General features: G+C 35.5%; 1 protein-coding gene and 3 non-coding genes across 4 annotated transcripts; 2 read left to right on the forward strand and 2 right to left on the reverse strand.

The window, feature by feature from the left end:
• The first annotated feature begins 5,993 nt into the window (after window positions 1-5,993).
• LOC138694251 (ribonucleoside-diphosphate reductase subunit M2-like) lies at window positions 5,994-6,881 on the forward strand. The gene has a single exon (XM_069817782.1). It carries the CDS (start codon window positions 5,994-5,996, stop codon window positions 6,879-6,881), a length of 888 nt encoding a protein of 295 aa, XP_069673883.1.
• An 8,197-nt stretch (window positions 6,882-15,078) lies between these two features.
• On the reverse strand, window positions 15,079-15,151 carry TRNAN-GUU (transfer RNA asparagine (anticodon GUU)). The gene has a single exon. It is a non-coding gene; the product is annotated as a tRNA-Asn (tRNA).
• A 52-nt stretch (window positions 15,152-15,203) lies between these two features.
• Window positions 15,204-15,274, reverse strand: TRNAG-UCC (transfer RNA glycine (anticodon UCC)). Its single transcript has one exon. It is a non-coding gene; the product is annotated as a tRNA-Gly (tRNA).
• A 3,922-nt stretch (window positions 15,275-19,196) lies between these two features.
• Window positions 19,197-19,270, forward strand: TRNAR-GCG (transfer RNA arginine (anticodon GCG)). Its single transcript has one exon. It is a non-coding gene; the product is annotated as a tRNA-Arg (tRNA).
• Window positions 19,271-25,679: the final 6,409 nt, after the last annotated feature.

Here is a 25,679-nt window from a genome sequence, read left to right on the forward strand (position 1 = left end):
TGCTACTAATTCTTGAGTTTGGGTTTCTTGTGTATTCATTTTTGAGTTCCTAATAAAGGTTCTAAAATACCTTGATACATTTTATCCAAACTTTCTGTCAGCTCTTGGTTATATAAAGGAGGAAACAATGATAGGAGTAAATTTTCGTTTTTTTTCTCTTCTACAAAGTTTTTTAAAGCATCTGTATAATCTGTCCCCCAACCGCTAAAAGAGTTATTTTTGTAAAAAACCTGTAAGTTTTTTAGATCTAAAGAATGATTCACTTTTCCATACATTAGAGGGAGTAAATCTGAGAAGTACTGATAAACCTCTTCTACCATATAAGAATAACTCTCCGTTTTAAGTGGCTCCTCCTTATTCTTAGAAGGAGATAGAATTTTAATAAAAATGCTTCCAGTTTTCTTCTGGCTTATTCCCACAATCAGTGCCGAAATAATTTTGCGTACAGAGTAAGGATCCGAATTAGAAGATTTAAAAATAGGTAAAGTAATTGTTATAGAATTTGTTTCTTCTTGTAAATAACAAAACGACAAACGAGCCAAAAGGGATACTTCACGAATATGAAGAGGCAATACGGTTAATATACGCTCCGATGAAGAATGATAAGGACCTACCATTATTTTATCATAAAAAATTTCTGACCCTTTTTGATTTTGTGTGACTTGTTCTAAAAAAACACTCATTTCTTTTTGAGCAAGAGCCATTTGTTCCCGATTATACGGAGTTGTACTCAAAAGTCCAGGAAAGCTCTCCACAAAGTGTCCTGGCTGATCTAAAAGATTCTGGTAAAAATGAGAGTAGAGATCTTCTTGGAACTGCCTTCTAAAAATTCCTGAACTTAAAGAAAAAAAATAAGGAAGATAATTCCACTGTTTCTCCTTTTCTAAAAATAAACTTTGACCCCATTGATATTTCAAAAAAAATTCCAATGGAGATTTTAAAAATTGATGGATTTCGTAGTCCGAAATTTCATATTTAGGGGTCTGTTTTGACCCCAAATTGTCGGTTGGTTTTTCATCTAATGGACTCAGTGTAGAGTTGTACAAAGGTTTTTTAAATGTCTTTAGCTCTTTTTTTCCTAATAGATCCAATAAAATATGAGGTTTGAGTTCTTTAGATGTTATTTTATCCTGAAAGGAGTAGGAAAACTGAGTTTGTCGAGATTCTTGGAAAATTTCTAAAAGCTTATGAGAAAAACTCCATCTCATCTGCTGGTAAAGTTCTGGTAATAATTGTGGGAGTAGACTTTCTTTATGAAACAAATCCGTTGGAAAAAGTTCCATTTGTTCTGAAAATCCAGTAAAAAATATATTTTGCATAGGAAAAACATCCAAATCCTCTAAACTTCCAACAATTAAACCTTTTTTTTTTGCAAAAGCCAGATCGTCTCCTCTCAAAACTGTTTGGTTCATATCTGTAAAAAGTTTGAACAAAAAGGAGGCATCAATATAATTGTCCAATACTTTTTTAGAATAATCTTCTGCAAGATCTAAAACCTCGTAAATATCCAAAATATCTTTTCTAACGTAAGGATCATCTAGTTCTTTCCAAAAACTACTCGGAATTAACCATTCTAAAAATTGACGAAACTTGTCCAAACTCAACATAGTCATATTGGTTTGTTGCTGAAACAAGGAAACTTGCTGAACTTCAGAAAAAAAATCCAAACAAAATTCCAATAAAGATGTTTTTATCTCCACCATCATGGGTTGCAACGGTGTAAGAATATGAGAAAAAAGGTATCTATTCAAGTGGTATGAGATGGTGTTTTCCAAATTAAAAAGTGCATTTTCTCCCCAAGCTCCTTCCGATTTTAAAAAACGCACAAAATCTTCTATTTCCAATTCCGTAAATTCTAGCCGAACCCTCACAAGAGGCTGTTTGAGTAGTTGTTCTAGTACCTCTATGGAGCCTCGTTTTTTTACAAAATCCAATACAATAAAAATCAAATCATAAGAATTATAGAATTTCGCTTTTTCTTGTTTATACAAAATATGATAAGGGAGAGCTTCCTTATAAACCGAAAAAGTTAAATCCCAAACCTCTCTATCTATTTTTGTTTTAGGAAGTATAAGAGCATAACGGTTTAACATCGATGTATCTTCTTGAGATAAATTCTCCGCCAAAACTCCCAAAGTTGTTTCATATTCTTGCTGTTGCGTAGGAGCACAGAGCAGACAAACTGGATTGATGAAAATACTTTGATGTAATGGTTCAGTCTTTTCCAAAAGGACATTTTCCAGTGGAATACCCAGTGAAATACAATTTTCCCTCATCATATCTAAGAGTTTAGATTTACAATAAAAATCGGGGATTTTTTTGGACAGAGCAGACGATTCTAAAACATAAATATAGATATTTTTTCCCGCTAGAACATGTTTTAGTAATTGAAGCTGTGAAGGAATTACCATTTGAGGTAAAAATATATGAATATCCAATAAATTTTGATATTGCTGTTTCAGTTGTTTACAATGCGGGTAGTTAAAAGAATTTCTTTTTATATCCGTACCATATAACTGGTATAAAATAGGCTCAAGCCAACTCCAAAATAAGTAGTAAAGCTCTTTATGGAATTCAAGTTTATCCAAATGGAGCGGTGAGATATAAGTATTAGATTCCTGTTCCCATTTGGGTAAATATATTTCATATTCCTGAAATAAAGCATAGTAATACCTGCCTAAAGAATAAAAATCACTAGGAACATTATTATCATCATCTAAGTCTGCAAAAAGATTTTGATATTCTCCTTTTTTCCAAAGATCGTAGAAAAATAATCCTAAAAAATAAGAAAATGTCTTAGAATTAAAATAATCTCCCTGTGGCTCTAAAATGGATACAAGTGAACTATTCCACTCTAAAAAATGAATATTGCCCACAAAAGGAGCTTCGGTATTTTCTTTTAATAAAAGTTCTTCCAAAGTACTTTGTGCAAACCCATTGTTAACAAAAACTAAAGGAGCCAAAAAAATCTCTTCTATATTTTGTCTTTTTTTCAACAAATTCTGTTGAAGTTGATTAAATAAAGAGGAAAAATTTTGAGCAGAATACAAAACAACGTTCATATTCTGCCTAACTTTGTCCAATACAAAACATGGAATATCTATTCCTCAGCTTTCAACACTTCTTCTAAAGGAGAAAGTTCTAGTCCAAAAGTTTTACTGATAGCTGGGTGTATAACCTGCCCATTGACTAGGTGAAGTCCTTTGGCAATGGCAGAATTATCTCTTGCGGCTTGTAACCAACCTTTTGTTGCTATTTCCATAATATAAGGGAGTGTAGCGTTAGAAAGAGAAATAGAAGCCGTTCTTGCATAAGCACCTGGCATATTGGGGACACAATAATGAACAATATCATCCAAAACAAATACAGGATCTTGGTGGGTTGTAGGTCTTGAGGTTTCAAAACATCCCCCTTGATCAATCGCCACATCCACCAATACAGATCCCGCTTTCATCAATTTTAAATCATCCCGAGAAACTAATGTGCTAGACTTAGCTCCAGAAAAATAAATGGCACCAATCAAAATATCTGCAACTGTCAAATATTTTTTGATACTCCAAGGAGTCGCCACAATAGTTTTCACATTTTTAGGTAATTCGGATTCTATAGCTCTCAACTGGTGAGAATAAAGCCCCAATAAATAAACATCTGCTCCTACAGCAGCTGCCATTTTTGCAGCATTTATACCTACGACTCCACTTCCTAAAACTACTACTTTGGCAGGTTCTACTCCAGGAACACCTCCTAAAAAGATTCCTGCTCCTCCAAAATGTTTTTCCAAAAATTTTGCTCCCTGTAAAGGAGCCATTCTTCCCGCAATTTCAGACATAGGTGCAAGTAATGGGAATGTACCATTGTCAGACTCTACCGTTTCATAGGCAATACAAATCGCTTTTAAATCGATGAGAGCTTTAGTTTGCTCTTCGTTAGCTGTGGAATGAAAATACCCCATAATAATTTGGTTTTCTTTGATGTAATTATACTCCTCAGAGTGAGGGCGTCTAACATGTAAGATAAAATCACTTTCTTGATAAATTTGAGCGGCATCCTCTACAATAGATGCTCCAGCTACTACATATTCCTCATCGGAAAAATCGGCACCAACGCCTGCTTCTTTTTCCACCAAAACTTTGTGATTTAACGAAACCAGTGCATGAACCCCATCAGGAGTCATAGCAACTCGGTATTCGTTAAGTTTTACTTCTTTTAAAATTCCTATAATCATAGAGTGCCTCCACCCTATGATTATAATGTAATTTTTTAAATTTTCAAAATTTTTTAGGAGATTTTTAATTTCCTAAAAGCTCATCCACAGAATGTAACTCCATTCCAAATGCTTCAGCAACACCTGGATAATAAATTTTACCATCTACAATATTGATTCCTTGGGCTAAAGCTTTATTTTCTTTTGCTGCTTGTTTCCAACCTTTATTGGCAATACTGAGTGCATAAGGGAGTGTAGCATTCACCAAAGCTTGGGTAGAAGTTCTAGCAACAGCACCTGGCATATTGGCTACACAGTAGTGAATAATTCCATCTACTTCGTAAATAGGGTCTTGGTGTGTAGTCGCTTTAGAAGTCTCAAAACATCCTCCCTGATCAATCGCCACATCTACCAATACTGCACCTGGCTTCATGGTTTTAAGATCCGCTCTAGTAACCAACTTAGGAGTTTTAGAACCAGGAACATAAACAGCACCTACAACAACATCCGCCACTTTCAAAAGTTCTTTTACTGCAAACGGGTTAGCAACAATAGTTCTAATATTTTTAGGTAAAACAAGCTCTAAATCTCGCAACTTAGCTGGGTTAGGTGCCAATAAATAAACATCTGCGCCTAAACCCGCAGCCATTCTAGCGGCATTCACTCCAACAACCCCAGCACCAATAACAACTACTTTGCTGGGCTCTACTCCTGGAACTCCTCCTAAAAGAACTCCAAAACCACCGTAATGTTTTTCAAGGTATTTGGCTCCTTCTTGGATTGCCATACGACCCGCTACTTCGGACATAGGTGCAAGTAATGGAAAACTCCCATCCGCTAAACGCACAGTCTCATAAGCAATATTCACGGATTTTGCCTTGATCAAACCATCTACTTGTGGCTTATCCGCAGCTAAGTGCAGGTATGTAAAGAGAATTTGGTTCTCTCGGAGCATAGTGTACTCTTGTGGTTGTGGCTCTTTAACATGCATTACCATATCTGCCGCATCAAAAATTTCTTTAGCTGTAGATAAAATAATAGCTCCTTGAGCTTCGTACTCAGCATCAGAAAAACCAGAACCTACTCCAGCAGATTTTTCCACAACAACTTTGTGACCTGCTTGAATAAAAGAATGAACCCCTCCAGGTGTCATACAAACCCTGTGTTCATTGGATTTGATTTCTTTTAAAATACCAACAATCATATAGACCTCTCTATTTTTTTATCTATTGAAGTTAACTATAAGTTCAGGGTAAAATCAAATATTAATTAGTATAAATTTTAAAGTAATTGTTTTTTATATTCTTCTCGATCCAGTAGGTTTTCTTGGTTCCCTTTATAGAAAACTTTAATGGTGTACTTGATACCAGAATCCTTTTTTTTAGCCGTATATATCAATACTTGTGCTAAAGGATCTTTTTGTATACAAATTTCATTTTTTAAACTAAATCCCATCAGCTCTTCTGATAATCTCCACTCTTGTAAAGAGTGATCCTCTGCATTTTCTAATAGAATACTCGAAAATTCTTCTTCTGTACTGTTGAATTTAAAATCTCTCAAATAATATGTTGAACTCATAATGCTTCATCTCCTAGATTATTTTTGAGATTTAAACATAACAATAAAACTTCACTTTAATTAAGATTTTAGTTTTCTTTTACTAAAATATTTTTTGGAGTTTATGATGAGTGATATTTTGAAAAAAAGTGACGAACCTATTTTAAACATAGATTATTCCTCTCGTAGGATTTTTTTGCCCATCCCACCTGAATGGGAAATATTTTGGACTATGTACGAAGAACACCGAGACCTAGACTGGAGGGTTGCCGAAGTAGATTTAGCACAAGATGTTAAAGATTGGGAAAAACTCACTCCAGATGAAAGATACTTTATCTTACACGTTTTGGCTTTCTTTTCAGCCTCCGATGGTATTGTTAACGAAAGTGTCACTTTCCGCCTTTATAATGAAGTAGGATCTTCCGAAATTCGGGCTTTTTATGCATTTCAAACTCATATTGAAACAATCCACGCACATATGTATTCTCAAATGATTGATGTTTATATGAAAGATTATCCTCAAAAAGAGAGAGATGAAATTTTTGATGCCATTGAACATTATCCAAGTATTGGAAAAAAGGGAAAATTTGCATTAGAAATAATTCATAACGATAATTTTGACTTTGCACACAGATTGTTATATCAACTCATTATTGAAGGAATTTTCTTTTCTGCCTCCTTCTGTGCCATCTTTTGGCTCAAAAAAAGTGGGTTAATGCCAGGCTTGTGTCAGTCCAATGAACTTATCTCTAGAGATGAAGGAATGCACACAGAATTTGCCGTAGAAGTATATAAAAAACTGAAAAATAAACTTTCTGAACAAGAAGTTCAAGCAATGTTTAAACAAGCCGTAGATATTGAAGAAGAATTTGTCCAAGAAGCTCTCCCAGTAAAACTGATTGGTATGGACAGCGATAAAATGATTCAATACGTAAAATATGTTGCCGACTACTGGATTATACAGTTAGGATATGCTAAAATTTATAATGTTCCCAACCCATTTGACTGGATGGAGCTGATTTCTATGGAAGGAAAAACCAATTTCTTTGAAAAAAGAGTTACAGAGTATACAAGACCAGGGAACGATTCTACTTCCTTTTCTATAGACGAAGATTTTTAATCCATTTTTACATTTCACCTCTAATTTTTTTAGGGGTGGAAAAATTCAACCTTTAAAAGACTCCCCATATCTTGGGGGCTTCAGACTACGAAAACTTGTAGACAAAAATGCCTCCCTCTCCTAAAGGAGAGAAAAGCAACAAGCCTAGTTTAAGCGGATTTAGACAATCTATCTCTTCTTGGTTTAGCGTAAAGATAGTACACTAACAGAGTCACGATAATCAGTCCTAGCAAACCATAAAGCCCACCCACAGGTACTTGGGTGAATAAGAAAATACATACCAACATTGCAATAGTTACAAAGAATCCAGCAAAAGGTAAACGGAAAGTTCCTTTCATTCCTTTTTTTCTAATACTGAAAACTCCCAAACATACAGCCATATACTGAATAAGTCTAGCTAATGTAGCAACATAAACCAGTGTAGTAAAGGCATCTTTGGATAAAACATTGGCAAGAACAATAAAGATAATGGAAAAAATTGCCATCATAACAATTGCAGATGCAGGTACTCCACGAGCATTATTTTTTCCTAAACTTTCTGGTAAGTATTTGTCTGCTCCAATAGGCACTAAGTTTCTTGGTCCAGCAAAACTCATAGCTAGTCCAATACCACCAAGAGCCACAAACGCAAATAAAAGCATAATGTTCTCTCCAATTGGTCCAAGAACAGCCCCTACTGTTGCAGCAGCATTGTTAGCATTGACAGCATTTGGATTAGTAGGCTCTAATGCCAGTCTGTCTCCAAAAGATCCAATAACAACAAAGAACAACAAGAAATAAATAGCAGTAACAATTAATAAAACACTAATAATCGCCTTAGGTACATCTCGTGTTGGGTTTTCCATATCTTGTGCGGCAACTCCAATATTTTCAAAACCAACAAAGGCGTAGAAAAGTAAAAGAAATCCAGCAGCAGCAGCAGATGAAGTGAGTGGTTTTACCAAGTCTGATGAAGGTGTTGCAAAGTTAGACATATTGATGTTGAAAAAACCAACGACAATGGTCAAAATCAAAGAAATCAAAACCAACCAGCTAGTAAACTTAACAAATATCTCATAAACACGAACAGAAATGAGGTTAATTCCACAAAGAACAATCAAAAATATACAGCTCAAAGCAATAGCGGCTGCAGGTGTTCCAAATACAGGCCATATCTTTGCAAGCATTTGTGGTAAAGCTGTCATCTGTACAGCTAAAGCAACTGCGGCTGCAATAAAACGCATAAATCCAATGTTAAATCCCCAAAAACCACCAAAGGCTTCGCTAACATAAACATAAACCCCACCAGTCTTGGTGAAAATTCCTGCCATTTCTGCAAAAACTAACGCCATAACAATGGCTAAAATAGCACAAATCGCTAATAACCAGAACAAATTCATACCCAATTGAGTATAAGCTTTGGCTGGAGTCAAATAGATACCTGCTCCAATGAGTAAGTTAATACCCATGAGCACGATAGCGGAAAGTTTTAACTTTTTCCCTTCCATACAGGTGTGGCCTCCCAGTTTAATTGATAAATATAATTCAAAGGTAATATATTTTTTTAGGTTATCAAACTTTTCTATTGATTTTTGTAAGCTTTTTCTTTCTTAGAAAAAAGAAACAGAGTTTTTACAATTATATAAAGGGCTATAGCCAGTAAAATAAAGCCAAAAACTTTTAAAAAAGGAGGATAACTATAATAGGCTAAAAGAAAAATTACAGAAAAAACAGAAGGACAGGTAATTTGTTGACATCTAAAGTTCGCTCTTAAAGAAACTAATGTTAGAAGGATGTAAGTGATCAAAGCCACGAAAAATTTTCCATAGCTCTCAAAAACATCCACATGCAAAGGACCTTTTCCAAAATAACCCGCTATAATCAATACAAGACCTAGCAAACTCCCCAATAAAAGAAAAAATCTTGGGATTCTCCCCTTATACAAAACACCCACATTTGTTGGTTTTTTTGGCGTTTCTTCCATAGACAAATCCACCTAAATTACTTATTATTGATTTCCACTTTCATCCGAGAATAGAAATCGGATTATAAATTAATAAGGAAACTTCATGAAAAAAAATAAAATTATATGGATTGTTTTTACTATTTTTTTTGGCTCTTGGGGTTGGGGACAAAATACAACATCGGACCCGGAAAATATAGATGTCCGCTATCTTTATACTCCCTATCCAGATGAAAAAAAAGTTCACGATGTTCTTTTTCCTCTTGTGATTCCTTACTTACAAACTGTGGTATCATCTTATAATCAATTGCTTGTCCATCAAGACAACAAGGTTCATCAAGTTTTTATTTCTGAGCTTTTCAGAAGCCGTATTCAACAAAGACAAAGCCATTTTTATTATATTACTCAAGGGAAAGGACTGATCGATTTTTTCCAGCTTTATGATAAATATAACGATCAGTTTGCCGTCCAATTTTTGCATATCGTCATGCCTGTTTTTGCAACACCTCAAGCCACAAAAAAGCTTTTAGGTACGCTCAACAAAAGTCTAGATAGAGCGTTAAAGAATCCCTTTCTCCTCGTTGGGAGAGAATATGTCTCAGATTATCTACTGAAACGATTGAATGTTAAAAAAATCGAAGATTTCTCTTCCTCTGACGAATCTATACAGGAAGTCGCCAGAGATGCTTCTAGTTATTATGACCTAGATAAAGACTTTATTATTGCCGTAAAGGATGCACTTAAAAGTAAAATTCAACAAAATTACCGCGTTTCATCCGAGATCGCTAATATTTCTGCTCAAAGTAATTTTAATTATCTATTGGCGTCCGAAATTTTTAGGCTGATTCAGCCCGAACTAAAAAGACAGGGTGATAACTTGCTCAATCATCCTATTGTGGGTAGAGAACTCAAACAGTGGTTCAAAACAGCTCCTGCGTTCAGTCAGCATAGTATTATAGGAGTGCATGATAAAGACTTGGATAATCTAGCCCCATTTTTAAATTCGGGTAAAAAATTTCAGTTTGCCTTAGATTTAGGAATGAGTGCCAATCAAGATGAACAAGGTAATGAGGTTTGGAATCCAGAAAACCCTAATAATCAGTTGGACATTTTAAATCAAGCTCTTTTAAATTACCCTCAATTTAAATCTGGAGATTATTACTTAACTCTAGTTCCTGATAAAATTATCGTCTCTCCTTACGAAAAGGCCGTACACATAGAATTGATCGTATCAAAAATACCTGTCTCTCCCTCTCAACTACCTACCAAAAATAAAGAAGATCGTACCACTATCGACTTTGGTGCTCCTACACAAGAACCTAGTGTTTCCAGTAGTGTAACAGAAGATGCCAATATGGAAAAGAACTTCGAACTCCCCAATAACGATAGTCAGTCTACCACTGGAAAATCAAGAGTACTGAATGTAAAAACTTATTCTCAGATATTGGGTGACACTTACAAAGGTCAGAATAAAGGATTTGAAGATCAAGAAACTCCTCCCTTGCTCGATGATATTGAACCAAAAGAAAATATTCCCCATCCAGAAAAAACGGATAACTCTTTGGACAATTCCTCAGAACTAGCAGAAAACGACGAAGATTTAGATACAGAAATAGATCAAACTTTATAATTCCCACTAGGGGATTTTACCCCTAGTGTAGTATTCTATTAACTAGCACTCACCACCATCATCATACCACCATCTTCGTGGTCAAGTATATGGCAATGTAACATCCAGTCTCCAGGTTCATCCAACTTAAAAGCAATATCTGTGTACCCCCGACTAGGTACATTGATCACATCTCTTTCTAATCCAATTTCAGGCAGTTTAACTCCACTCACATCCAAAACTCTAAAATGTGTTCCGTGCAAATGCATAGGATGATCCATAGCGTGCATATCAGAATTGACAAATCTCACTTTGACCCACTGACCTAGCTTTACGTTGAGAGGAGGAACATTTGGAAATTCTTCACCATTAATAGTCCATTTCATCATAGATGCCATATTATGACCGTGCATTCCACTGTGCATTCTTGCCATACCATTCATATGACCCATGTTCATTCTGGATTTTAAAGTCAGAATATAATCTGGATCTTTATCTACTAGATCTGAAACATCTTCTTTTTGTACTCCACGAAAAATATGAGACTTAGCTTTTTGATTGTGAGCAACAACGACAATGGGATATGTTGTAGAAACTCCATAAGATTTTCCTTGATACATACGATCTGTTAAATCTACATCTATATTAAAATTTCCAGCTTCTTGGGCTATCATTTCTATATCCACTCTCTCCGCTGGACCAAGTAAAAACTGATCCGTTTTAAATGGTTTAGATAATCCCGCACCATCTTCATGTGTCACTAGTACTTCCAATGGAAAAGAAATACGATAATAAGCTGCCGTAGAAGCATTTAAAAGCCGAAGCTTATTGACATCGCCTTGTTTAATTTCCAATGGCTGAATAGCTTTTTTAATCTTCCCATTAATAGCCAAAACATTTCCTAACCTCTCAAGATGCCCTACCCCTGCACCCTCTAATCTTTTCCCTTTAGAGTCTAAGTACAGGTCATCAATAACAACTATAGAATCACTGTCATACAGCTTATCTTCTGGGGCATTAATAATGAGTGGAGCAAATAACCCCATATCTACCTGTGTTTGCACTGGTCTAGTATGGGAGTGATACCAATATGTTCCACTATTTTTAGGTTTAAAGCTGTATTCAAAAGAATCTCCAGGAGCAATAACACGACTCGGTCCATCTTGATCCACAGGAACTCTCAAACCATGCCAATGGATATTGGTGGTAACTGGGAGTTGGTTAACTCCTTTAATGTTTAATGTCTCTCCAACATTAGCTCTAATCACATATCCAGGCATAGTTTGGTTATAACTGTAGATATGTGTACTGGTATGGTCATCTAATTGCCAATCTTGTTCGGTTAAGTGGAGCATAATATCTTGAGTTGCTCCATTAGCTGTTGAACAAGCAACAACAGTCAACAACAAATAAAAAAGAAGAAAATGTTTATATAGTAAATTCTTCATATCCCCTCCTTAAAGGAATTCTTTTTATAAATTATACTTTATTTTTTTAGTAGAAATAAATTTAACAGCCATAACTTCAACTTATTCATCAAATAACTATTGGCTTTATTGTTTAATAAAACATTATTGAAAATCAACTCAACTCATTAAACTTTGATGTTGATTGGGATCGTTTTTTTATTGAATTTTTGGAGGGAATTTGTATGAAAGTACTCGTTTTTATTGCTCATCCAGGTTTGAATGAACCCTTGTATGGAGCCGTATCTAGAATTAACAAGGCATTTTTCAATGTCTTACAAGAACAAGCAAATATTACCGTTGTAGATGTGAGTAAAAACTACAATATACTAGAATATCAAAAACTCATGTTGGAACACGATAGAATTGTTCTCCAGTTTCCTATATTCTGGTATAATATTTCTTATCTAGCAAAAAAATGGCTGGACGATATACTCGTGCATAATTGGGCTTATGGGCGTGAGTTTAAATTGGAAGGTAAAGAATTTATGCTTGGGCTAACAAGTGGACAACCTACCGATTCCTATACCAAAACAGGAAGAATAGGACTAACCATAGAGGAATTATTTGTTTCCATTAAAATAACCACTACCTACTGTAAAATGAAATATCTCCCTCATTTTCATATAGGAGACGCTTTGCACACAACAGATTCTGTTTTAGAAGAAGCAAGTAAAAAATATTTGGCACATATTACCGCTGTACATTAATCATATTCTCACAAGCTCGTAAAAAAGTTTACGAGAATGAAACTATGCTGACCAATATTCTAGAAAAGATGATTTTACTATCAAAAATGTTGATCACAATTTTCTTGGATTTTATTTCAGTTGAAATTTTGTATATATGTCTTTCATACCTATATTTTATAGTGATAAGGATGAATATATTTCTTGGTGGATTCATTTATGAAAATTTTGAAAATTTTATTTTTTCTCCTTTTATTCTCTCCAGTGCTGTACGCCAGAGGAGTTTCTAATTCTTTTCCTCTAATCATTGCCGCAGAGAAAGGAGATCTACCACGAGTAGAGCAATTTGTTAAGTTGGGTATGAATCCTAGTTTTTATCGCAACAATAAAACACCTATTATTGTGGCTGTAAAAAATGGATATTACGACATTGTTGAGTACCTACTTAAAAAAGATGCAGATCCCAACGTTCAAACTAGAAATGGAAATACAGCTCTGATGTATGCAGTAAATAATAAAAATCTTGATATACTTAAACTTTTGCTCAGGAAAGGTGCCGACCCTAATATAAAAAATGGAGAAGGTTGGACTCCTTTAATGCAGGCCAGTTACGATGGACTCTTTGATTTTGTAGATCATTTAGAGTGGCATAATGCCGATGTCAATATTCAAACATTTGATGGGTTTACCCCTCTTATGGCGGCAGCGTATCGTGGTCATTATGACATCGTAAAATTTTTACTCAAGCACGGAGCTCAAGTCAATCTGAAGGAAAAATCAGGATGGACCGCACTCGCTCAGGCCAGTGTAGGTAACCAAACAGAAGTTACAAAACTTTTATTAGAGTATGATGCAGACCCCAACATTGCTTCATTCTACAATATTACTCCCCTCAAAACGGCTTACGAAAGAGGACATAATTCTGTAGCATCTTCTTTGTTAGATAATCAAGAAAACGAAGATTTAAAAGCCAATCCAAATGTTAAAAATAAGTATGGAGAACCCGTTTTAATGGAGGTTGTTGCCAGAAATAACTTGGAAGCCGTAGAAAAACTTTTAGCAGTAGGAGCAGATCCTAATTTGGGAGATAACAACGGAAATACTCCTTTGTTTATTGCAGTAAAATTGGGGCGACTTGGTATTGTTAAGCTCCTTTTGGACAGAGGTGCAGACCCGACAGAAACCAATAACGAAGGATATAGTCCATTAGATTGGGCTTTAGACGGAAAAAACCAAAAAATGATAGAACTACTCAAACTTTACGGTGCTGAGGAATTTAAACCAACAATGTAATATAGGATAGACCCATGAGATTTATATACTGCTTTTTGATTTTTTTATTTTCTTCAAACCTGTTTTCTGCCAGTTTTTCTACTCCTATGAGGGTGGCTATCCAGCAGAATAACACAAAATTGTTTGAAACGATTTTAGCCCAAAAGCCCCGTATAGACTCTCAAGATAATCTCGGAAATACCCTCCTTATATATGCTGCCGAATATCAAAGACCCTCTATGTTAAAATTATTATTAGATGCTGGTGCTAGAACTGATCAAAAAAATGACAAAGGGTCTTCTGCACTAACTATAGCAACAGAAAAAAATGACTCCAATATTGTCCAACAGTTGTTGGATCACAATGCAGATATCAATATTTCGGACAAAGATGGAAATACCCCTCTTATTATTGCAGCTCACCAAGGTTACTTAGAAATAGTCCGTCTACTGTTAGAATATGGAGCTAACCCAACCAAAAAAAACGATTCAGGTTGGAATGCCTATATGGAAACTGCAAAACGTGGAGACACAGAAATTATGAAAGCACTCCTTGCCAAAAAAGAAGGACTTCTCGACAAAACCGACAGTGCAGATTATACTCCACTAACATGGGCAGTAAAATACCGTCATCTCAATATTGTTCGGCTTTTACTGGATAACAAAGCAGATGTCAATACTCAAGATGCAAATGACTACACCCCCCTCATTTGGGCTAGCGAATTGGGCTATTTAGAAATTGTCAAAGTTCTTTTAGAAGCCCAAGCTGATGTAGATCTCCAGGATAAGGAAGGAATGACAGCCCTCATGCATGCGGTTAGATGGAATAAAATAAAAACAACTAAATCTCTTTTAGATTACGGTGCTAGAGTGGATATTGTAGATGATAATGACGATTCTGCACTAATGGAAGCCGTAAAAAAGGGGAACCAAGATCTTACCTATCTACTTCTTTCTTATGGAGCTAACCCGAATCTTGTAAATGCACAGGGAGATACTGTACTGATTAAGGCTGCCAAGTTGGACAATTTGAAAATATTACAGATCCTTCTGGATCATGGTGCAGACCCTAAACAAAGAGATAGTAATGGAAGTACCGTTCTCGAAATAGCCCGAACACAAGACAATAAAGAAATGATCTCCATTCTAGAAAAGATTTTTGAAACCTTGTAAAAGAACCTTTGTATACTAAAAAATAAACAGAATTTTTAAAAGAAAAGCTCCCCGAGTAGGACTCGAACCTACGACCCAGCGATTAACAGTCGCTTGCTCTACCGACTGAGCTATCAGGGAACAACATATAAAAAATAACTATTACAAAACCAAAAGTCAAGAAAAAAATTGGAGCGGGTGATCGGAATCGAACCGACGTAATCAGCTTGGAAGGCTGATGTTCTACCATTGAACTACACCCGCTTAATTATTTTTATTGCTTTCCGTAGCGTATACCATTAAATTTATCTATAAAAGATTAAAAAGTCAACTTATTTATGATGAAAATACAAGTAAAAGTAAAACCCAATGTAAAAACCTCTGGTATTGAAATACTAAGTATTTCCCCAGCGGTACTCAAAATAAAAACTCAAAAACCTGCCCAAGATGGACTTGCCAATAAAGATATTATAAAACAGTTATCCGAATTTTTCAATTCTCCCAGAAAAAATATTACTATTATTCAAGGTTTATTTTCATCTACAAAATGTATACAGATTGACTGGAATAAAAACGATTTAGAAGAGTTTTTAAAAGTAAAAGGAGGTTTTTTATTATGAAGTACCTAGCACTAGTACTATGTTGTATCATGCTCACCTCATCACCTCTTTTTGCAATAAAAACAACCAACAACCTTCAAAAAGAGACCAAAGCTTATAAAATTCCCATTATAGAGAAAGATCCATTACAAGACAAAGATTTTCTCAACCAGCATTTGGGTATTCTAGCAGATAAAGAAGATTTGGTAAGACGTGGGGAAATCACTTTTTTCTCTTCATTAGCCTATCTATGGGTATATCAGTTAATTATTTTTGATGTGATATTTGCCAGTCAATTCAATGATATGAGCCAGTCTGGAAAATTATCCAGTACCAATTTTATTTATTCTCTGTTTTCTACTATACTCATGGCACTGATGATCACTCGTAAAGATACCCAGTTCATCCAATATAACTACTATAAAGATCCTCGAGTGGTGTTTTTCAATAGACCAACCCATTATAGAGAACAGACCTACGGATGGAGATTTATGATGAATTTTATGAGTTATGATTTTTAAATCACTCCCTCAGAAAGAGAGAGTGAGGAATACACAAATTATTTTTCGCCCAGTTTAGCATCAATCAAGCGAACAAGATCCCCAATATTTTGGATTTCTTTGACTTCATTTTCTGAAAATTTAATATCAAAATCATTTTCTATAGACATAAAAGTTTCCATTACATCTAAAGAATCGGCACCAAGATCTCCTAAAATAGATGTATCCATTGTTATTTGAGATTCCTCTACACTGAGATTCTCTGAAATGATTTTTTGAACTTTGTCAAAAGTAGACATACTAGTCTCCTAATTCTTAATTTACCACAACAGGCTTGTTAAAATTAACAACAAAAAGTATGAAAAACAAGTATTTTATCCAAAAATTCATACTAGATTAACCTGAGAAATCGTCTTTTTCCAACTTTCAAAACTCCCTGTAAAGAAGAAGTTAAAACAAAGTCCGCGTTTAATTTTTCACCATTCAAACTCACTGCTCCTTGCCCAGAAAGTCTCCTCGCCTCTGATTTAGAATCTACTAACCCCATCTCCAATAAAAAATCAACTAATGGAGTATCATTTGTTATTTTTTGTTCTGGTGTATCTTGAGGGATTTCTTCTTTCTTACTAAAAACGGATAAAAACTCTTCCTTAGCCTCCTGTGCTTTTACACTATCATAAAAAAGCTCCACTAAAGTCATAGCTAACCGTATCTTAGCATCTCTTGGGTTTTGCCCCTGCTTTAAATTTTTTTGGATTTGCTTCAATTCTTCATTGCTCAGCAAGGTAGTTAGCTCAAAATAACGCAAAATGAGATGATCTGGAATAGACATTGTTTTTCCAAAAATTTCTTGAGGAGTCTCACTCACCCCAATAATATTATGATAAGACTTACTCATCTTCCTAATTCCATCTGTTCCTTCCAACAAAGGTACAGTCATAACCACTTGCGGCTCTTGACCATAATATTTTTGAAGATGTCTCCCCATTAATAAGTTAAAAATTTGATCCTGCCCCCCGAACTCCACATCTGCATTTAAAGCCACAGAATCATAACCTTGCATTAATGGATACAAAAACTCCACCATAGAAATAGGAGAATTTTCCTTGTACCGTTGGTTAAAATCCTCTCTTTCTAGCATTTGTGCCACCGTAACCTGAGAGGTCATCTGCATCAGTTGGGCAAATGTTAATTGTTTGAGCCATTCTGAATTATAACGAATTTCTGTTTTAACGGGATCCAAAATTTTAAAGACTTGAGACTGATAATCTTTTGCATTTTCCAAAAGTTCCTCTTGAGTCAACATTTTTCTAGTTGCAGAACGACCCGAAGGATCCCCCACCATTCCCGTATAATCGCCTATTAAAAGAATAATATGATGTCCCAACTGTTGAAACGCCTGAAGTCGTCGTAAAACAACCGTATGCCCAATATGAATTTCCGTGCCAGTCGGGTCGACCCCGAGTTTAATCCTCAATGGTTTTCTTGATTCATTGGATTTTTTGAGTTTCTGTATCAGTGTTTCCCTTGGAGTCACATCCACACAACCACGAGTTAAAAATTCTATCTGTTCGTCTAAATTCATATTAAAATCCTAAATTTTGAACATGCATAGCCAATTCAAAAATTTCTTGTTCTTGTTGGAGATTTCCCATAATCTGAAGACCAATGGGAAGTCCCACATCACTTTTACCCACTGGAATAGAAATAGCTGGTGTTCCAGTCAAATTACTCAAAGAGGTGATCATATCTACTAAAAAGCCTTCTACCCCTGAAAAATTTTTATTTTGAAAACTGGGAGCCGTATAGGGACAAGATGGTGAAATAATAAGATCTACTGCTTGAAACACTGTCTGCATTTCATTAAAAAGTAATGTTTGCATTTTTCTCGCTTTGGGGTAGTAGTCTGTATAGGCAAGAAGATAATTTCCAACCATAATCCTTTTGATAACTTCTGGATGAAATCCATCCCCACGGGACTCTTCATAAGTCTCTATTAAATGAGCAGCTTTTTTCCTCTCTCCGTAACGGATTCCATCAATCATAGAGAGTGCAGAAAAACCTTGAACACGGGAAATGATAAAATAAGTTTCAATGGAGTGTTGCACATGGGGTAAAGAAATTTCCACAACCTCATGTCCCATATTTGTGAGCTGGTTTTGTACTTCTTCAAATCTCTTTTTCACTTGTGGATCCACAACATCACTTGAAAATTCTTTCACCACTCCAATCTTTTTTTTATTTGAAGAATTTTCTATCTTATTCAAATCTAGAGTGGGCATTTTTACACTATTAGGGTCATTCTCATCAAACTGGGCTAAAACAGAATAAAGTAAAGCACAATCTTGTACATTAGACGCCATAGTTCCCACTTGATCCAGTATGGAAGACATAGCCATAACTCCATACCGAGAAATAGCCCCATATGTAGGCTTTAGCCCCACGACCCCACAATAAGAACTAGGAACACGAACCGAGCCTCCCGTGTCGCTCCCCAAAGCTAAAGAGGCAAAACCAGCAGCCACAGCCGCCGCAGATCCTCCAGAAGAACCACCCGCAACATGATTTCTGTCATGAGGATTACGGACATCTCCAAAATAAGACATAGTATTGGTTGCTCCCATAGCAAATTCATCTAAATTGGATTTCCCGACAATAATAGCTCCAGCATTTTTAAGATGAGTAACCACAGTAGCATCATAAATTGCCTCATAATTTTGTAATATTTTTGAACTACACGTTGTTTTTTCGCCCAAAACGTGAATATTATCCTTAACTGCAACTAAAACACCTGCAAGAGGACCTTTTTTACCTTCTTGAACTTGTTTATAGGCTAAATTTTTAGTTAGAGTATTATAAGCATTAATCTTATCTTCACGCGTATTATCTTTTTCTATATTTTGATAAACCTGATCCAGTTGTTCTTTAACAGACATTCCATTTTCGTATTTTTTTTTCAAACTCTCTACACTTAGCATAAAATTTCTCCACAATCTGTACACAATAAAATTAATACAGAATCTTTTCAATAAAAAGGTTTTTTTTTCTTAAAATCCTGACTATCTTTTGAGAGTATATTTAAGTTTTGTGCTTGTAGCTCAGCTGGATAGAGTACTTGGTTGCGGTCCAAGCGGTCGGCGGTTCGACTCCGTCCAAGCACGTAAAACAAACTCACATGGGTAGTTATGTTATTTGGTAGAAAAAAAGTAGAAGAAAAAATTCCTTCCATGAAAACACAAGATAAACAAGGACTTTGGCAAAAATGTGTACAGTGTGAAGGCGTTATTTATAATAAAGAGTGGGAAGAAAACCTGAGGGTATGCCCTCTGTGTGGATATCATTACCCCTTGACCGCTCTACAAAGAATTCAAGTTTTACTGGACCCTCTTAGTTTTAAAGAAACAAATAAAAACCTTTTCCCAAAGGATTTTTTGGATTTTCAATACTCTGGAACATCTTATGCTGTTAAACTCAAAGACGCTCAAAATAAGACAGGACTCTCAGATGCCGTAGTTACCGGCGTTGGCAAAATTAATAATAGAGTTGTTAATTTAGCCGTCATGGACTTTCAATTTTTAGGTGGGAGTATGGGTTCTGTGGTGGGTGAAAAAATAGCCCAAACAGGTTTGGATGCCCTTCGTTTTAACACTCCTTTTATTGCCGTATGTGCTTCTGGTGGTGCTAGAATGCAAGAGGGATTAACTTCTCTTATGCAGATGGCAAAAACCTCAGCTGTAGTAGCACGGTTAAAATCCAAAAATATCCCCTACATTGTTGTTTTAACGGATCCCACTTATGGGGGTGTGACTGCCAGTTTTGCTATGCTAGGCGATATTACTATTGCCGAACCGAAGGCTTTGATAGGGTTTGCTGGAGCTAGAGTTATTGAGCAAACAACAAAACAGAAGTTACCACCGGGTTTTCAAACTGCCGAATTTTTGCAAGAGTATGGTTATGTGGATATGATCTCTGAGAGAAAAAATCTGAAACAAACCATCTCAAAGATTCTCGATTATGTTGTTCAAAAATAGTAAAAGATGGTTATTTTTTCTATTTCCTCTCCTCTCTTTATTCTCCTGTGAACTCCCTCCAGCAGCATACATACTTAACACTCCATTACTTTTTCAGTGTAGTACAAATTATGACCCAAACAGCGGTACCGATGCCGAATTTAAAGCCTTTTGGACCAATTCTTGTTCTCTAGCGGCTAACCCTTGGATACGTTTCAGTGTTCACGCTAATCAAAAAGCTATTAACGGATTTGTTTTTTACCATGATGCGGGATCCAGTACGGATTACAATTTTTTTCAGGGTCTGGTCAAACAACATATCGTGAACGATATCATTGTTCCTAATCCTACCAATATTATCCCCTTCATTGCAAATGATACCTGTAGCTCTAAAGACCCCAGTGGAGTAGATCGAGGGCAGGAGTTCCCCAGTATTTATACAGTTTACCCAACCTCCTATAGTAACACTTTGTATAACATTAAAAACCTAGACACCATTTTTGATAGACAAACATCCGTCATAATACCACCACTGACTTGCTTACCTCCTGGAACTTTTGTTGTGACTACTGTAGATTATATTAACACAGCAGAATCCCAGGCAAGTAACATTCTTGAACTGACACCGTAGAGGATAGAAAAATGAAAAAAATATTGTTATTGAGTTTTTTATTAGTCAGATGCGGAATCCCAGACGCCTCCTCCTTTGAAACCCTTTTAGCCCCAGTCATTTTAGATGATAAAGGGCTGGGTACAACACCTTACCCGCAGTGTAAGCTCACCAGCACAGGAGTAGAAGTTAAAATTAAAGTCATGGTTTACAACACTGAATCCAGTTTTTCAGGGTACAATATTTACTACTTAGACGCATTTGCTAGTTTATCTGAACTAGAACAAAATTTAAGAACAGCCGTGGAAGGACATATCAGTAATAGTGATAGTAGTACAAGAGCTTTTAATACCTATAATGAAAATACATTCATAGTAAAAAATAGAACAACCCTCCCTACTGTACCGGCAGGAAGTGCCAATATTGCAGGTTATAACCAAAAACCGACCGAGGTCATTCTCACTATAGAAAAAACTCCACAAGAGACCTATCTCTCTCCTGGACAATATGGTTTGACTGTAACTGCAGTTTCTCTACCTAATATTGTAGAAAGTCAAATGGGTAATTTTATCGCTATTAATGCCTCTAACGCAACCGACATACCTAGTTATTGTGGCTACTAGTAGATTTTACCTTTAGTAAAACCCAGTCTCCTTGTTGTTTTTCTTCTATTAGATCCCATTGATTCAGCTGAAGTGCCTCTATCACTTTATTTTTTTTATTTTCAAGAATCCCAGATAAATATAAAATAGGAATATCTTTCAACCAAGAAAGAGCTAAAATATCCACAATCACTTCGGCAATAATATTGATAAAAGCCATATCATAAGGTTTTTGTATTTCTGGCAATAACTGAAATACATCCGCTAAAATCACCTGTACCTTCTCTTGTACACAATTTCTCCTGATTGTATCTTCACAAGCCTCCACAGAAAGTGGATCTATTTCTATCAAAAGAGATTTTTCAGCACCCAAAAGAACGGCACTCACCCCTAAAATACCAGAACCAGCACCCAAATCTAAAATTTTCTTTTCTTTTAAATTTTCTTTTTCTAGAGCTTCCAAGCACAAAAAAGTAGTAGGGTGTTGACCCGTACCAAAACCCATCTTAGGCTCCAACATCAAGTTGATACGATCTGGATGGATAGGATACCAAAATGGAGTAATTTGGAGTTTCTGCCCTACTAAAATAGGAGAAAAATATTTTTTCCAATGGTTCATCCAATCTTCTTCTCTTAGTTTTTCCGTTGTTATTGTATAAGGCATAATATGGATAATTTCCATTTTCATCAAATCTGACAGTAATCCTTCTAGTTGTAGCCTAACATCTTCTTGCTGCGCAACAGAAGTATAAAATTCTACCTGTAAATCTATCCAATCAGGTTCTTGATAAGTATTTGCCTGAACAGAAAGTTCTTCCTGTAAGGCAGCTAAAATAATTTCTTCATCCTCTGGATGGATATGAAACATAAATTTCATCAGGTATTCGTTCGTATTCATTTGGTTCTCACTAGTTTTTTTAAGATTCAAGAGTTAAATTTAATAAAATTATGGAGGTTCTATGCGTAATTATTTTTTTGGTGCTAATTGGAAAATGAATATGTCTATTAAAGATGCTCAGCAATTTTTTCAAAATTGGGAACACAAAACATTTATGGAAAAAACTACTTTAGTTTTTTTCCCCACTCAATACACCTTGGGCTATCTACAAGAAAACTATGGACAGGAACATCTTTTTGGTGCCCAAAACCTAACATTTTACCCTAAAGGAGCTTATACAGGTGAGAGTAATCCCGAACTTGTCAGCATGGACAAGATCCCTTACGCTTTAGTGGGACATAGTGAAAGAAGAGAATATTTTTTTGAAAGCGATCAAGATGTACATTCAAAAATTCAAAGTAACTTACAATATCACATCAAAAGTGTTTTATGTGTTGGGGAATCTCTCACTTTAAGGGAAAACCAACAATACGTCGATTTCATAAAAAATCAACTGAAAATAGCATTGGACGGAATTCGTCTCAAACACCCTTCTGAACTGGTTATTGCCTATGAACCGATCTGGGCAATTGGTACTGGAAAAACCGCTACTGTGGAACAAATCCAAGAAATCCACTCTATCATAAGAAAAGAGATCGCGAATTATAACCTCCCCGCAGAAGAAATTTGTATTATTTATGGAGGATCTGTTAATGTAGATAATGCCTATAATATATTATCTTTGGAAGATGTAGATGGTGCTTTAATTGGTGGAGCTAGTTTGAAAGCGGAATCTTTACAGACCATTATACAGGCGGCATCTATTCAATAGATTACCGTCTCATCCAAGCTGGTGGATAATTACTATCTACCAGTCTTTTATTATAGTTCAAGTTTTTTTTAATTTGTGTAGAAACGGCATACGGAAGTTTTTGTTTAAGGGCTTTTTCCCAAAAATTTTTCGCTTCGGTATTCTTTTTCATCCCTGTCAAAATCAGACCTGGATCCATAAGTTTTAAAACTTCTATGGGTCTTTTTTCATAAACAGGCATAATTAACTCATAAGCGTGGCTGTAGTTTTCTTCCCCAAATTCTGCTATGGACATCTGTATTTGAACATCTAATAAAATTTCTGATTCCGACTCCAATAGCATATTTTTAGCTTGAGACAAAAAGCGATAAGCTTTTGAAAAATTTCCGACGGCATTTTGTCCTAACCCCGCATAATACGCCCCATAAGGGAAAATAGACATATCCGCACCCAAAGAGAGATATCCAGCTCCTTGATACAACTGACCCGCACTTAAATAAAGCTTCCCTACAAGGTATTGCAAAGACGGATCTGCTTCTGAGATTGTTGCCAACAATTTAGCTGCTCTAACAGCGTCCCCTGCCACCCAAATATCCAAAGATTTACGAAAAACCTTCAGTCGTCCTTGATTTGGTATCATACGAATAACTGTTCCCATATTTCCAGAAATTCTAGCTGTCTCGGCAAGAATAACATATAAATTCCAAGTGTTCACCACTTTGTTGGATTTCATGTCATTATAAAGTTTAAAAAAAGCATTTTTATATTGATTTTGATCTATCAAGCCTCGTACATCACTCGATAATTTTTCCGCATTAGCTGCCAACTCCTCTTTTGTCAACGTGGTTGACTCTTCTTGAGAGAAGACAAAAACGGGTTTAAAAGAAAAACTCCAACATAAAATCATTGTAAGAATTACTGGCTTCATTTTTTTCTCCAATCAAAAAATATTAATTTTTACACAGAAAAACAAAAAAATAGAAAAAATATGAACATCCCCTCTCTTAACAATCTGAAAGGCATCAGTCAAAAACGCTTAGAATCTCTTAAAAAACTGGGTATTTTTACCATTGCCGATCTGCTGACCTATTTCCCAAAGTCTTATCAAGACTATTCTCAGCTCAATACTCTAGACCAAGCCTTAGAAAATCCTGAACAACGATTGTTGGTTCGTGTAAAAATTATTTCTGCTCATCGTATCCCCACACGAAATAAAATTCCTCTCTACAAAATGATTGTACAGGATTCCGTCGCTTCAGCTCAACTTTTATCATTCGGACACAAAGGACAACTTTTAAAACCTGATCCTAATAAACTTTATTTGATCAGTGGGGTTTTTAAATATCATTTTGGAAAAATTGAATCTTCTAACTTTATAATAGAAGGCACGATCGAAGATTCAGAACATGCAGAGGAAAAAACTCAAGAGTATACACAAATTGTTCCTTTTTATGGTCTTACACCAGGAATAAGCCAAAAGTTGCTGCGTAGCATTATTAAACAGGCTCTACAAATAAGTCAACCACACTTAAAAGAAAATCTTCCCAAACAAATCTTGGAAAAATATCGATTTTTGAATCGTTACCAAGCCTTATTTCAAATGCATTTTCCAGAAAACTTTCTACTTTTATCCGAAGCTAAAAAAAGGCTAAAATATATAGAACTATTCCGTTTACAATTCCAATTTGCATTGAAACAGCACCACTTTAAAACTAAAAAACATCAAGTTTATCACCCCCCATTTCATCAAACAAAAAAAATCCAACAAGCTTTGCCATTTACGCTCACAGATGGTCAAATCAAGGCCCTCAAAGATATTGAACAGGATCTTCTTTCAGACCGCAGTATGCACAGGCTTATTATGGGAGATGTAGGTTCAGGCAAAACCCTGGTGGCATTCTTATCTTTACTTAAAGTTATTGAAAATGGTTTTCAAGGGGTTTTTTTGGCTCCAACAGAAGTATTGGCCAAGCAACATTTCAAAACCTTTACCAAGTTTATTTCGCTCCTAGAAGTCAAAATAGATTTGCTCACAGGATCCACCAAACAAAAAGAACGAAAGGATATTTTAGAAGCATTAAAAAACGGAGATACTCAACTTTTAGTAGGAACACATGCCGTTTTTTCTTCTCAAGTTCATTTTTTTAATTTAGGCTTAGTTGTTATTGATGAACAGCATAAATTTGGAGTAGAACAAAGAATGGAACTTGTTCAAAAGGGAATATCACCAGACGTTTTGACAATGAGTGCCACTCCCATACCCAGAACATTAGGATATATTAGCTTTGGAGATATGGATATTTCTGTAATTACCGATAAACCAGCTGGAAGACTCCCTATTATCACACATTGGATATCTGAAGAAGAAATAGATCAAGCTTATAGTTTTATGAAAAAAGAGATCGAAAAAAAACACCAAGGTTACATTGTTTACCCTTTAGTTCAGGAATCCGAAAGAATGGATTTAAAGTCTGTTAAAGAAGGGTTTCATTTTCTGCAACAAAAAGTATTTCAAAAGTATAAACTGGCATTGCTCCATGGACAAATGACAGAAGAAGAAAAAACCATAGCCCTCAAATCGTTCACCTCAGGACAGTCGAATATTTTAGTTTCCACCATGATTATTGAAGTAGGGGTAGATGTACCCAATGCCACTTGCA

This window comes from Periplaneta americana, unplaced genomic scaffold (genome assembly GCF_040183065.1).
Source record: "Periplaneta americana isolate PAMFEO1 unplaced genomic scaffold, P.americana_PAMFEO1_priV1 scaffold_85, whole genome shotgun sequence".
NCBI classification, from domain to species: Eukaryota; Metazoa; Arthropoda; class Insecta; order Blattodea; family Blattidae; genus Periplaneta; species Periplaneta americana.

Excerpts from the sequence above, each read along its gene's own strand:
- LOC138694251 (XM_069817782.1), top strand. The coding sequence starts at position 5,994 with ATGTACGAAGAACACCGAGACCTAGACTGGAGGGTTGCCGAAGTAGAT.